This window comes from Gouania willdenowi, chromosome 17 (assembly GCF_900634775.1).
Source record: "Gouania willdenowi chromosome 17, fGouWil2.1, whole genome shotgun sequence".
Lineage (NCBI taxonomy): Eukaryota > Metazoa > Chordata > Actinopteri > Blenniiformes > Gobiesocidae > Gouania > Gouania willdenowi.
In genome coordinates this window covers 16,157,974-16,170,246 of record NC_041060.1, presented here as the reverse complement: position 1 = coordinate 16,170,246, position 12,273 = coordinate 16,157,974, and the positions used below count along the sequence as shown (strand labels likewise).

Below are 12,273 nucleotides of genomic sequence, written 5' to 3'. Positions count from 1 at the left end.
GCGGTGGACCCCGCCGTGCCCTCCCCGAGTCGGGCTTGTGCGTGACACCCAACCGCGTTAGTGCCCCCCACCATCCCCGCCCTCAGACCAGACAGTGAATGTCATTATCAGCGCTGTCTGCATACCAGGCGAGGTGTACCGCCCGCAGACGGACGGAGGGTGGAGGAGGGAGGGGTGGTGCAGCAGCAGTGGTGGTGCTTTCCGCGGTGTCCTTGCAGCAGCAGGACGGGAATGGGAATGGATGGGAGCGGACGTGACTTTCGGGGATGCCTCACACGGGTTTGGTTGTGCGGGACACTGCGGATGCTGAGTGCGTGATCGCTGCCCTGGACGGTGGTTGGATGTTGCAGCTCAGCTGGAGAAGGTGGTTCCCCCGTACAGCCTTGTCTATTGGTTACATTCAACCTTTTCTCTATAGCGTCGAGGTTTCCACTGCGGGAGTCCGCGTCAGATTCCATTAGATGTGTGTGTGTGTGTGTGTTTTTTTTATATATATATTTTTTAAAACCAAATGTGAAAAATCGCATTGAATTTGAAAACACGATTAAATAAAGAAAAGTGTTTCACTACAGCGCATTTAGTCGATCTGTGGGTGTCATACTGCAGCAGATGCTATTATCAGCCACACCACGCTTTAAATTGGGGGGATCCCAGCTTAGTGATGGTTAACTCTTTCGGGTATTTAAAAAAAAAAAAAAAAAAAAAAAAAAAAAAACATAAAATCCACGTTTTCAATTATTCTGCAGCCTCAAAAGCAGTGGGAGCTAAAGGAGGGAAGGGGCGGCCACAGTTTGGGCTTTTATCAATTGTTTTCTATAGGGCTGATGATGGGGGTCAGCGTGGGGTAAAGGTACCCCACAGGGAACACACTTTCATTTGCAAAGTAGACTGTTTTTTTTTTTTGTTTTTTTTTTGTAAATCACCTTTAAATGACCACTGTGATGGAAGAGGTTGGTTGGGTGTAGTGTTACTGTTTACTGGTCCCTGTCTGTGTTTGTTAGAATTTACACTTTGTAGCATGCCTTCACCCAAAACCCTTTGGTGGTGTGAATCCTGATGCAAAAGATCCTCAATCACAGGAGAGAGGAATACAAGCTTTGTGTTTGTGTGAAGTATGGTAATGTCCATTTGGTTTAGTGGACCATGCTGAAAGCCACTGACCCTTTCAGCCCCCAGCCATCATAGCAGAGAACTGGATTTCCTCTTTTTATGGGGGACATTTGAAGGCAGTTTTTCTTTTCACTCCTACATTTAAAAAATGCCAGTTATTCACAAACTTTAAATCTTAAGGAGTGTATCAAAAGTTATGAGGACGACTGACTTTTTATTTGTATTTTCCATGTCTAATTCTTTGTTTTGTTGCACAGGTTGTGGATCCGTACAACAACAATCTTCAGTAACCATCATGTATGCGTTCACCTGCATGAAGATTTGTGCTATTTGAGAAGTATTTAGGTGGTGGAAAAAGGCTTAAAGGAAAAGAGGATCTTAGCTGACAGATAAGTGACAAAAACCTTGTGTTCAGACATGGCCAGCACCCAGACCAGTGTGAAAACTCCTTTCAAAGACTTGACCTCCTTCAAGGGCAACATGAAACGTCTGTACAGAGAACGACTGGAAGACGCGCCCATCAAGAAACGAGTAATGGCAGAGATGAACCTGAAGCGACGCTGCATGGATTCCCTCCCCAAAACTCCAAAGGTGAAGAGGGAGCAGGTGGAGGATCTGCGACATGAGTATGACATGGATGTGGAGGGCCGTGCTGAACTGCATGTAGTGGGCTCTGCTAAAGCCCTGGACCTGAGTCCTGGGCTCAAACACACACTGGCACAGTTCACCCTGAGCAGCCAGAGCTCCCTGGGGGGCCCAGCTGCCTTCTCCGCCCGCACAGGCCACGAGCACTCCCCTGCTGGTCTGCCACCACTTTCTTCCCCTCCAGTTTTAGGAGGAGGTCCCCTGTTGGTTCCATGCGACAGCTCCACTGAACTTACCCACTCTCTGCTGGAAGGAGAGTCAATCTCCTGCTTTGTTGTTGGGGGCGAGAAGCGGCTCTGCCTGCCCCAGGTTCTCAATTCCGTTCTGCGCGACTTCTCGCTGCAGCAGATCAACACCGTATGTGACGAGCTCTACGTCTACTGCTCGCGGTGTGATGCAGAGCAGCTGCACATCCTCAAGGTTTTAGGCATCCTGCCGTTCAACGCACCGTCCTGCGGTCTCATCACGCTGACGGACGCACAGCGCCTGTGCAATGCTCTACTCCGTCCGGGGGCAGTCCTGCCCGTTGACCCCAGTGGAAAACTGTCATCCCAGGGTCTACTAAAAGAGAGCGAGTCCAGTTTTCAGGTGGAGCACCAGTGTCTTGGGAAGTGCCAGGGTCTTTTTGTGCCCCAGTTCTACACCCAACCAGAAGCACCCTGTATCCAGTGTGTCGAGTGCCAGTTGCTCTTTTCACCACAGAAGTTTGTCATGCATTCACACAAGTCGCCCGATAAGCGGACCTGCCACTGGGGCTTTGACTCGGCCAAATGGCCCTGCTACCTGCAGCTTGCCAGGAAGTATCAAGGGACCCCTGAGGAGCCCAAGCTCAAGCAGCTGCTGGATGAGGTCAAAGAGAAGTTTCACTTCCTGCTCAAGAGGTCGCTGGACAAAGTAAGTGCTTGTTTGTCAACTTTTTCCAATGTGTATTTGTCAATTTACATACAAAAAAAGTAACAAGTCTGGTCAAAAATGTCTATCTGTGTCTGATATCTCTACTTTCTGCTCTGTAATCTTCAGCCATGCTTTTCGAGATCCTTTCCCAACTCCCTAATGGGGGTTATTTTTTTTGACATCTATTGATTAAATGAGTGTCTGAGGTAACGGACAGGTGATGACATCTGTTTTCCCAGTCTGAGGTCTGATCAAACAAGGTCAGGCCAGTTGGCCACAGCTGAAGAGGAATGCCATTATTTGTCCCCTCAGGTCATCTGGAGGTCAGTGGGAAAGTGAGGAAACAAAAGGGCCGTGTAGGATAAGACCCTAAACTCCTGGACTAGGGTCTCTCATCAGCAGCTACATTTGCTGGCATAACTTTTTATCAAGTCTTTCTGTCTTTTCAGTTTGATTTTAATATTGCAAGATATTATTTGTTTGGACCCCTTGAAAATGAGATGGCACATCTCAAGGGGCTGTCCTTATAACAAATACTTCAGAATTTGAAGTCTGTATTTGTTTTTACAGAGCTGGACCTTTTGTATTTGCTTGTTGCTATGGATTTTTGGAAAATAGAGAAATACATCAACAGCTATCCAAGAGGCAAGACATTTTTGGCTGCCTTGACTTCATTTTATAAACCCTGTGAAGAGTTGCTTAGCAACTTGAAGAAAATATCATTGCTCCTGCGAATTAGAAAATGTCTTGATGTTGTACGAATCACAGTTCCAGGGATGTAAGGAAGGCAGTGTCAGTGACCCATCTGCCTTCAGGCAAACCTGGGACTGAAATGGATTTATTGAATTCTCTCTTGATTCCAATGAAAATCAGAAAGCTGCAGTTTGTCAATGTGGGGTCGAACATTTTGGTGTGTAAAAAATAAAAGATTTAAAACTATTGACATGAATGGCATGTGTGCTTTAAAAAAATGCATTCAAATATTTTGATTGATGTCTTTTGACTTCCCTGAGAACATTGGATGGCTGTTGTTTGTTTAGATGAAGGTGGAATGGTTTTCTTTTTCTTTTTTGGTTGCATCACCTCATCCTCACATCCAGACAAGCTTATTTCTCTAGAAACCAGCGTGTTTGTCAGGCCCACAGGTGTTTGGATGCACAGCTGTTGAAGTGTGTGAGATCGGCACATGGTTTTCCTTGTCTGGGTTCCTCCGTGTGATTGTACCCGGAATATTGCCTGCTGTTTCATCTTGCGTCCCAACCTCCTTCCTGTCCTGCTCCCCCAGCCCACCCCCCCACCCCATCCTTGTTCTCTACTCCTCATCCCCTACCTTGATTAAAAGTCTTGTATATTAGAGCCATAGATCTTCTTACTCAGAGACACAACATATTACCACAGAGGAAGAAAACAATCCTGACCACAGACAACACACACACATAAAAACATGTAATGTCAAGGTGGATGATGAATCCCTAGGGCTCTGATGTGTACCGTTGTCTGTATGTGTGAGACATTGCAGCTTTCTGTGTGGGTAACGAGCTGCTCACCGGAGGCTAGTATGACACATCTTCGTCTCTGTGTGAGTCTCACACTTTGCGAGGCTCTCTTGAGCCTCTGCCTCACCACAGTTTCATGTGCTGTTTTCTCTCTGCTGGCTGATTCCCCTGTTTGAGGTGTTTCTCTTTCATCCCAGCTACAGTGACTGAATCTCACCATTTTCTGCTGTTTATGGAGGTTTTTGACCCTAGATGTTTGTCTCGTGGCCTCTTTTTAGATGACTAAATATATTTTGAGGGACTTTCCCACTTCCAGTTTACATTATTTCACAAAAGCGAGAACGCCCTCATATACTAGGTATCACTTTTTTTCTTCTCAAGGGATGATATTATAGAAATGAAACTTGAAAGTTAGTATGTTCAAATGCTTTGATAATACTAAAAATAGCCATTCGTTGTTCTACATTTACATACAGTCTACATCAGTCACAGTTAAAATGCTAAACCTTTATAAAGAAAAGAAAGCTAGAACATAATTACATTTCCCTTTTCCAGTATTACAAATAATGATTTTGAATCAGTAGACATATTTGGATTGATCATTTTAGTAAAGATAAACGTAGGCGTAGGTGTAACTGGGACTGTTATGTCTGTGTGCTGTTCACAGAACTGTATAACTCAAGATAAAGCTGAGGTTTGCGGTTCAAAGTCCAAAATATTGTTCCCTTTAATGTTTTGATGCTTCCATGGAAAGATAAATGCATGGAAAAATAGAGGAAGCAGGTGATATTGGTTTTTGGGGAACCCGCCTCACATTCTCATCTCAAGGCCTGAGAACAAGGTGACCTTGCAGTGTCCCACTTCATTCAGTGGGGACACTGGGCATTGGCCCCTAACCTCCAGCTGCCCTCCATTTGTGTATCTGTGCTTGAAACGGGTGTGTTTGAGAGAACAGGATGCGAGGCAGACGGACATACTCTCACCCCGAACATCCTCCAAACTCTGCGCTTCCAGCCGCCTCCGCTGCGCTGGCAGTGTGACTCATACTTTCCACATCCCAGTGGATGTTAGTGGAAAGCCAGCTAGGCCGCTTTCCAGTCACACTGCTTTTTTAGAGTGGACGACTTGCCTCGCGATGTTGGTCTAACCCCTGAACGTGGACCTTTTTCCCCCCGTGGCTCGTATTTACACACAGTGTCAATGTGCACATTTACAGGGAGCTCACAGATTGACCAGAGAACTCTGGTACCTCCAAGTAAAGAGGAGACACAAACTTGGGGGCTCTGGAAGTATTTTTTTCCCCTCTAATAGCTACGAGTCCCATTTCCTGTTTGCAATGTTGGGTTTGAGAAGGTGCAGTTAAAAAAAGTCCAGCACAGGTTCTCCATAAATGGGTCTTTGTGCCTCGAGGCAGTCCTGCCCTGTCTACCGATATCCGATGTGTAAATAGAGCTGGCTAGACAGACGCCACCAGCAGACAAGCTGAGCGAGCCTTATCACAAGAGTTACTTTAATACTGGGCAGACAGTTTGTTTAGTCTGCCCTCTGGGTTTGGACAGATGTCTGAAATTGAGATGAAGATGTCACATGTTTTTGTAGGTGACTCCCTTCCCGCCTCCTTTTCTAATGGGGCAGAAATGTGGATTTAATAACTACTCACGGATGTGTGAAATTACATCACCAGGGAGGTTTTGGGAAAGCAACAGGTTACCAAACCTCAAAAAATGAAGATGTGTCCACTGTGACATTTAAATGTAATATGGTGTCTTTTTGGTTGAATTTCTTCGTTATGAACGAGAAAGAGGTTTAGTCAGATGTGGTTTCACAATAATTGCTGTTTTTTTTAATTTTTTTTAACATATTTTGCACAACAGGAAAACATCTGAGGGGATATTTTAGGCTTGTTCCTAAACTGCACTAAGGACAAACAACACAGTGAACATACTGTATCCGTGTGTGGCCTCAGCCTTATTTTATAGCATTGTGTTGGCAAAGAGTCAGAAGCGTCAGACAGAGAACAGCCCTCCTCTGTCTGTCTCCTCGGCATGCCTGACACTAGATGCTGCGGCACAGACGGCAGACAGCTGCAGTTCTCTGGCTTCCTCTCTTTGCTATTTGGAAACCAGTGACTTCATTACCACAGACCAGTGCAGCTGAACTCTCTGGCGGTTTCCTTGGCTGTCTGCTGGTTTTGTCTGCTGTCTGTCTTCTTGTCAGTCCCACTCTCTGGCTGTTTCTAATTGAATTTTGGCATTTGTACCTGTACTAATCAGTTACTGAGCTGCATGGCCTCTTATTTCATCTACAGTGAATAAGCTTTTTGATCTTCTGTTGATAGGAAATTCTCTCTACTGAATATGGATGCCTTTTTGGTTTTTTGGAAGGAAATTCAAAGTATCTGGAGAAAAGTCTGACATTGAATAAGGTGAAAATTTGCAAATTAAAAAATAAAAGCAAAGTAGTTTCAGTGTTGTCAGTGATAATTTACATAAATTAATTCCTCTCTATCAACATTAGTGCTTTTAGTGACTTCTTGTATTTTTAACTGACACTGGGACTATTTGTTAATGTTAGATCTTTTATGTGACAAGACAACCATCTTCAGCTCTTTCACCTATTTTCTTCTAACCCAGACACATCTGTTGCTCACATGTATCTGTAAACAGTCAATGCCCCTCCAGGCCCCAATCAGCCATCAGTAACATAGTAAGCAGCCAAATGACCAAACAAGTCGATCATTACATAAGCAATAAGACCACTTGTGTGCGTCTGCAAGGCGGATGAGAAGAAAGACCCGTGGCTATTGATCTTTTCCCCAACCTTGATGGATGTGGCGAGTTGCCTGGTGACAAAAGACCCTGAATAGTGGAGGAGAGGAAGCAGAAGGCAGGAGGAAGGAAACTGTAGAAGAGAGTGAAATGAGGAAACCAGAGTTACAAAGACGGCGTTGCATAAGTTTCCGTCGGCATTCAGACATGCATACTGGTCTCCCAAGTTAACCTCGGCTCAGCTTCTGGTGTGGCTTCATTTTAGCAACTCGTACAAACAGAAATAGAGCTAGTGCTGTGTGTGCAGTCAGTGTACCTTCTCTGGGAAAAGTCATCCAGCAAAGTGAAATGCATGAGACGTGTCCAAGAAGAACAGGTTATAAGGCTAGGATAGGTGCGCTTCACATTGTAAGGCTTTACTTGACCCATTCAAAATGATTTAGACTTTTGTATGGCACAGTTTTTGTTAGAAAAATAAACAAAAAAATTAAATAGCTCCCACCTATTCTTTTTATAGTCCAAATATTGCTTTATTATGTATTCATCAAAAGTATCATTCCTGTTTTTTCCCCAAAGTGGTTCAGTTTGTTTCTCAAAACATTTGCGCAGTTTCTAAATGAACTGTCGTTAATCAAAGAAGAACTTTACGACATTTTTTGGACAGCTTTTGAAAGGTACATGCTTTACATGATTACAAACAACAAAAATAGTAATATCAATTTATATTTATTTAACACATTTCAAAACAGCCTGTGGAGTTTTTGTGTGTTTGCATGCTGCCACGCCTCACTCCAGATTGCTTTACAGAAGGTAAAACAACCTTTACCTTTTCTCTGAGAAGTTGTGAGTTTTCTCATTTCCAATATAGTTTAAGGAAAAGCCAATTATCTAGTGCAGTGCTTGGTTAATTCTTTTCAGGTTTCCAAAAGAGAAAAACTAAGCCCATGGAAATGTTGCCACTGTCTGGGAATAATCAAACCATGCTAAAGCTCACTGTTTGTAAAACCTGACATACAATATATATTTTTACAAAGTGCAGCTATATAACAAAATTAGAATAATATATGTAGTATATATTATATAAAGTAGCCCCTGTTAAAGCGAAGTACTATGTTTAACACTATGGTAATGTTAAAGTCAATATAAGGTGTGCCAGGTTTTTTCCCAAGGACTCATAGGGGGAAGGAATGAAGCCCATGATGCTCGATATTTAATTATTAGACTTCAGTTTAAGTATTTAATTTGAACCCTTTAGCTTTGCATTCATGTAAAGTTTCTTTCAATAAGCTAATTTAAGAATGTAAAATTTAACTTTGATTATTTTTGTGAAAGTATTTGTCCTTCAGAGACCAAACCTGTGTCTTTGGCTTCTTTAGTGAGTCAATGTATGCACTTGTAAAAGTTAACTGTTATTTTTATCTTGAAGTGACATTTTTCAAAGTTTTGTAATCCCTTGATTCAAATCCTATTTAAATTCAGATATTCCATTATACGTTTTCAGAGATTAGGTAAACTGAAGTCATTTTATGTCAGGTTGATTTTCCAAACTTCTCAACGTTTTTCGCTGGGCCTCCATGAAACAAGCCTTAGGGTTGTGGGGCCTCGTTCACCTTTCCCCCTGTAGAAAATTAACCTCCCGAAGGCCTGAGCTGAACTACAAATGGAGCATGTTACAGCCCTCTTGCCTGGCCAATCACGTTCTTGCTTTCCCGTCTAGCCCCAACTAGCACCCTTGCTTTTGCCCTCCACACCCAAAACCGACCCAAGACATTCATGCGCATTTTTCTATGTCTGCTTCGGTATTCTCCAAGGAACAATTATCCACTTAAGTCGAATACACATCCATGTCTTTGAAAGTTGGCCCATACTAACCCACAGTCAAGCACACCAGTATGTGCTGTGGTGGACTGTTGGTGTTCCATGTACACAACAAGCCATGCCTTGGCTAGTGTTTGCTGCCTGTTGTAAAGAGCTAAAAGAGGCCCCATGAGGTAGGAGGGGCGGCATCGAGGGGCCTCTGGTATGTCACTGTCAGGTCAGTGCCAGGAGTGCAGCTCTGTAACACCACTGAAGCTCACTGGATGAATGCCAAAGTCATTACTTCTCAACCTTTTTCTTTAATAGATAAGAATCTCCTCAAAGTTTTAGGTTTCACATGGTCATGGTCTGCAGTTTTAGCCTGGATACACTAGTCTACACTAGCTCTATTTTGTTTGCTTCATTGCCCCACAGTAAAAACTGTTGCTTTGGGTTAGCATAAAGATATTTCTACCAGCTGCAGCTCATTATTTTTTGCCTGTTTCCTTGGCTTCCTCTTTCACCTCAGCAATCGTAGAAAATAATATGCTGCAGAGGGACTGATGGGAGCTAGCCACAGCAGGAGACAGGTTTGTTCAGATATGGTGGAGCCTCCACCATGTCTGCCAGTATTCTCATAGACTAAACAAACAAGGCCTTAGCTCCTCCTAGAGAAATGTCCTGCAGGCTGTGAAAAGGCCTTGGAAGGAAAGCCTGTTTGCATGTTTTCAGCAGTCTGACTCACTCCCTTTTGTGTTTGAGACTAGTTTACAGTTTCAAAGTGCAAAGCATAGTGAAGGAGTAGAGCATGTAATGTGCTACAAACTGAAAAAACGTCTGTAAAATGATCTTACAACTTGTTAGCCTGGGTTATTTCAGAATCAGACCAGAATGAGGAGGTCTCGGTCTTAATTAATCAACGTGTCAATGAGAAGTTTAAATGTCGGCTGTCTGGAGTCCCTGAGAGATAGTCAGACGAGCAGGTTGTGTATGGGGGGGATGGGATATACTGGTAGTTGTGTACTGTAAATGTGCGGTGGGAGCCCGCCTGCTCAAGCGTTTGCATTTGAAAAGCTCTTGTGTGCCGCTTCCCCAGTGGGAACAGTGATTAATGAAGATATAAATGGAGAAACCCAGAGACAGTGCTTTCCATAGGAGCAGCACACACACACACACACACACACACCATATAGACTCCTTTACTCATTCATATTTACTCCTACAATCCTCGTCTTCGAGACAAGCAGATAAACACACAACATCAAAGCAGTGTCACGAGTCACTTCCATAGAACATTAAGCCCATCCACTACATTGATCAATAATGTATGATGCAAACAAGTGTAAAAACAGGAGAACTGGTCACCCTGTAGGTTTCATTAAAGCCCCATCCCTCCACTTAGCTAATCATTTATTTGTCTGGTAATTGCTCCACATTTCCATATGTAAGCTAGTACTTGTGTTTCCTTGGCTCATTCAGTCATTCTCATTTTTTGTCAAAGACAGCAGAATGCAAATACACACAGTTGGCAGCGATGGAAACCAGACGTTTAATGTAAACTTAAAGAGTAACTACACCTCAGGTTTTTTGGCTGACCTTAAAAAAAATGCATTGATTATGGGCGGGGCTCCTGGAACAGTTAAAACATGCCTAGTCTATACTATAAAATCTCCAAAGAACAATCTATGCTATGCTAAATACCTACTCAATACTCAAAATGCCTAAATATTCAAAATTCCTTTAATCCAACCTACTTGAGACCACAGGTGCTAGTTTTTATAGGAGGGGCGGAGCCAACAGTGTCCGTTAGTGACATAAGAAGCCACCAACACATCACAAACCACCATTATCAGCCACTAACAAAAATTGATTGTAATAGCAGGGTTTCAACCCATAGAAGGCAATCACTCTTAGGTTTTACAACAAAATATGCCAAATTTGATAACTTTGGCTAAAATGTCAAGAGTTGCGCTATAGATCAATCAATAACACTACCTCATGCGCAAACACATTTGTTTTTGGTTTTGGTGTTAGTTACTCTTTAACAATTCCCTTTCAGATCTCCAAAGCTTGGATTGGTAAATCCTTCCCTTTATTTTGTTTTTATACCCAACAAATCCCAACAAAACTCTGGAAAGATGTTGCTCTGGCTGAGCAAGTTTAGATAGTTAACACATGAGGAGCAACCTATAGTACTGAGGAAATAATTGACAGCTCATGATTTGCACTGCCTTCCCATTGCCGCCCTTGCAAACACTGATATGTTTATCTCTCTGTTATTCCCACCTGCAGTGATGCCGCTCATGGGAATTATTGAAACTCCTGCTTTTCCTTAGGCACACACGCGCACATACACACACACACACACACACACACACAGACACACTTGGAAACACGTAATCTTCTTTGCCTCAAGTCCCTCAAGGGCCCCTGCTCATCCTGTAAGCATACAACTTATATATCTGGATTTCCCTATTTGTTGTCCCTCCTCCTCAACTCTACACTGTGTAAACTAAGTAGTAGACACTCATCAAGGTTGTTGACCTCTAGAAGCCTATGATTACCAAAGCTTCTGTAAAACATGTATTTTTATAGTGCACTTCAGCTATGAAACCCTAATTAAAGGGTTGTATGTGCTGAGGCTGGTGAGTGCACTTCTGCACTCTGTTGCCAAATAGCCGATAAATGTGTTCTTGAACAAAAAAAAAAGGTTATGTATGTGTCTGGGCAACTCTTGACAAACGAGCTCAGCTCTTCTTTTCCTGCCTGCTCATAATAACGTTGCTGAGAAGGCGTGACCTTCACATAGTTTTACAATCTTTGATCTTATGTTGGAAAAGGCCAGGTTTTGTCTTGTGGTCTAGTCTGGCTACAGTTAACGCGGTTTCTGTGACAAGTATGCCGAGTTATGCTAGATATGCTATTTGTCATCATGATCAAAATGCCTCGGCTGCCTCACATCCTGGCTCCAGATGAAGCCATAAGTACAGTGGTGCTGTTGGAACAGTGATTCACTGATTGAGGAAATATTGAGTTATACTTGTAATTATTAAACAATAAGCAGCACTTTTCTGCTTGATTTAAAATATTCACTCATGTTTTAGCTTTTTGTCGTCCACCTTTTCAAGATTTTGGATATTATAGAATATTTTTGGATTTATTTTCTCCTTTAAAAGTTTAATAGGAAAATTTAAAAGTTTATTTTTAAATTTGAAAAGGAAATTATAATTTTGCGAACACCATGCTTGGTTTTTCTAAATGTTTTTATTGAGTAGTATAAAAAGAAAATAAAAATATCTTAAATAAATTTTGTCTGGTCATTGGATATTTACAAATAATCACATCACTCAAAAAAAGTTTTTTTCGTGCTCCTTTTATTCACTCAAAGACATCCATGAATCACTCTGTGGCTTGCGTGCGAGACTTTTGGTGTACTTGACTAATGCAGACACATTTAACGGCAGTTATTCAAAGCACGATAATCCCATATGATTTTCCTGGCAATTAAAACTTGAAATGGTATTAGGGACCATTGAAAATGTGGCGACGGCCCACAATTACCA

General features: G+C 42.5%; 1 protein-coding gene across 1 annotated transcript in view; it reads left to right on the top strand.

Moving 5' to 3' along the window:
* The first annotated feature begins 221 nt into the window (after positions 1–221).
* Positions 222–12,273, top strand: part of skila (SKI-like proto-oncogene a) — a 37,398-nt gene continuing 25,346 nt past the window's right edge. The window contains exons 1-2 of the mRNA XM_028472418.1: positions 222–364; positions 1,368–2,649. Of these exons, the coding sequence (XP_028328219.1) occupies positions 1,528–2,649 (1,122 nt within the window). The 5' untranslated portion in view covers positions 222–364; positions 1,368–1,527. The remainder of the gene's footprint in view (positions 365–1,367; positions 2,650–12,273) is intronic.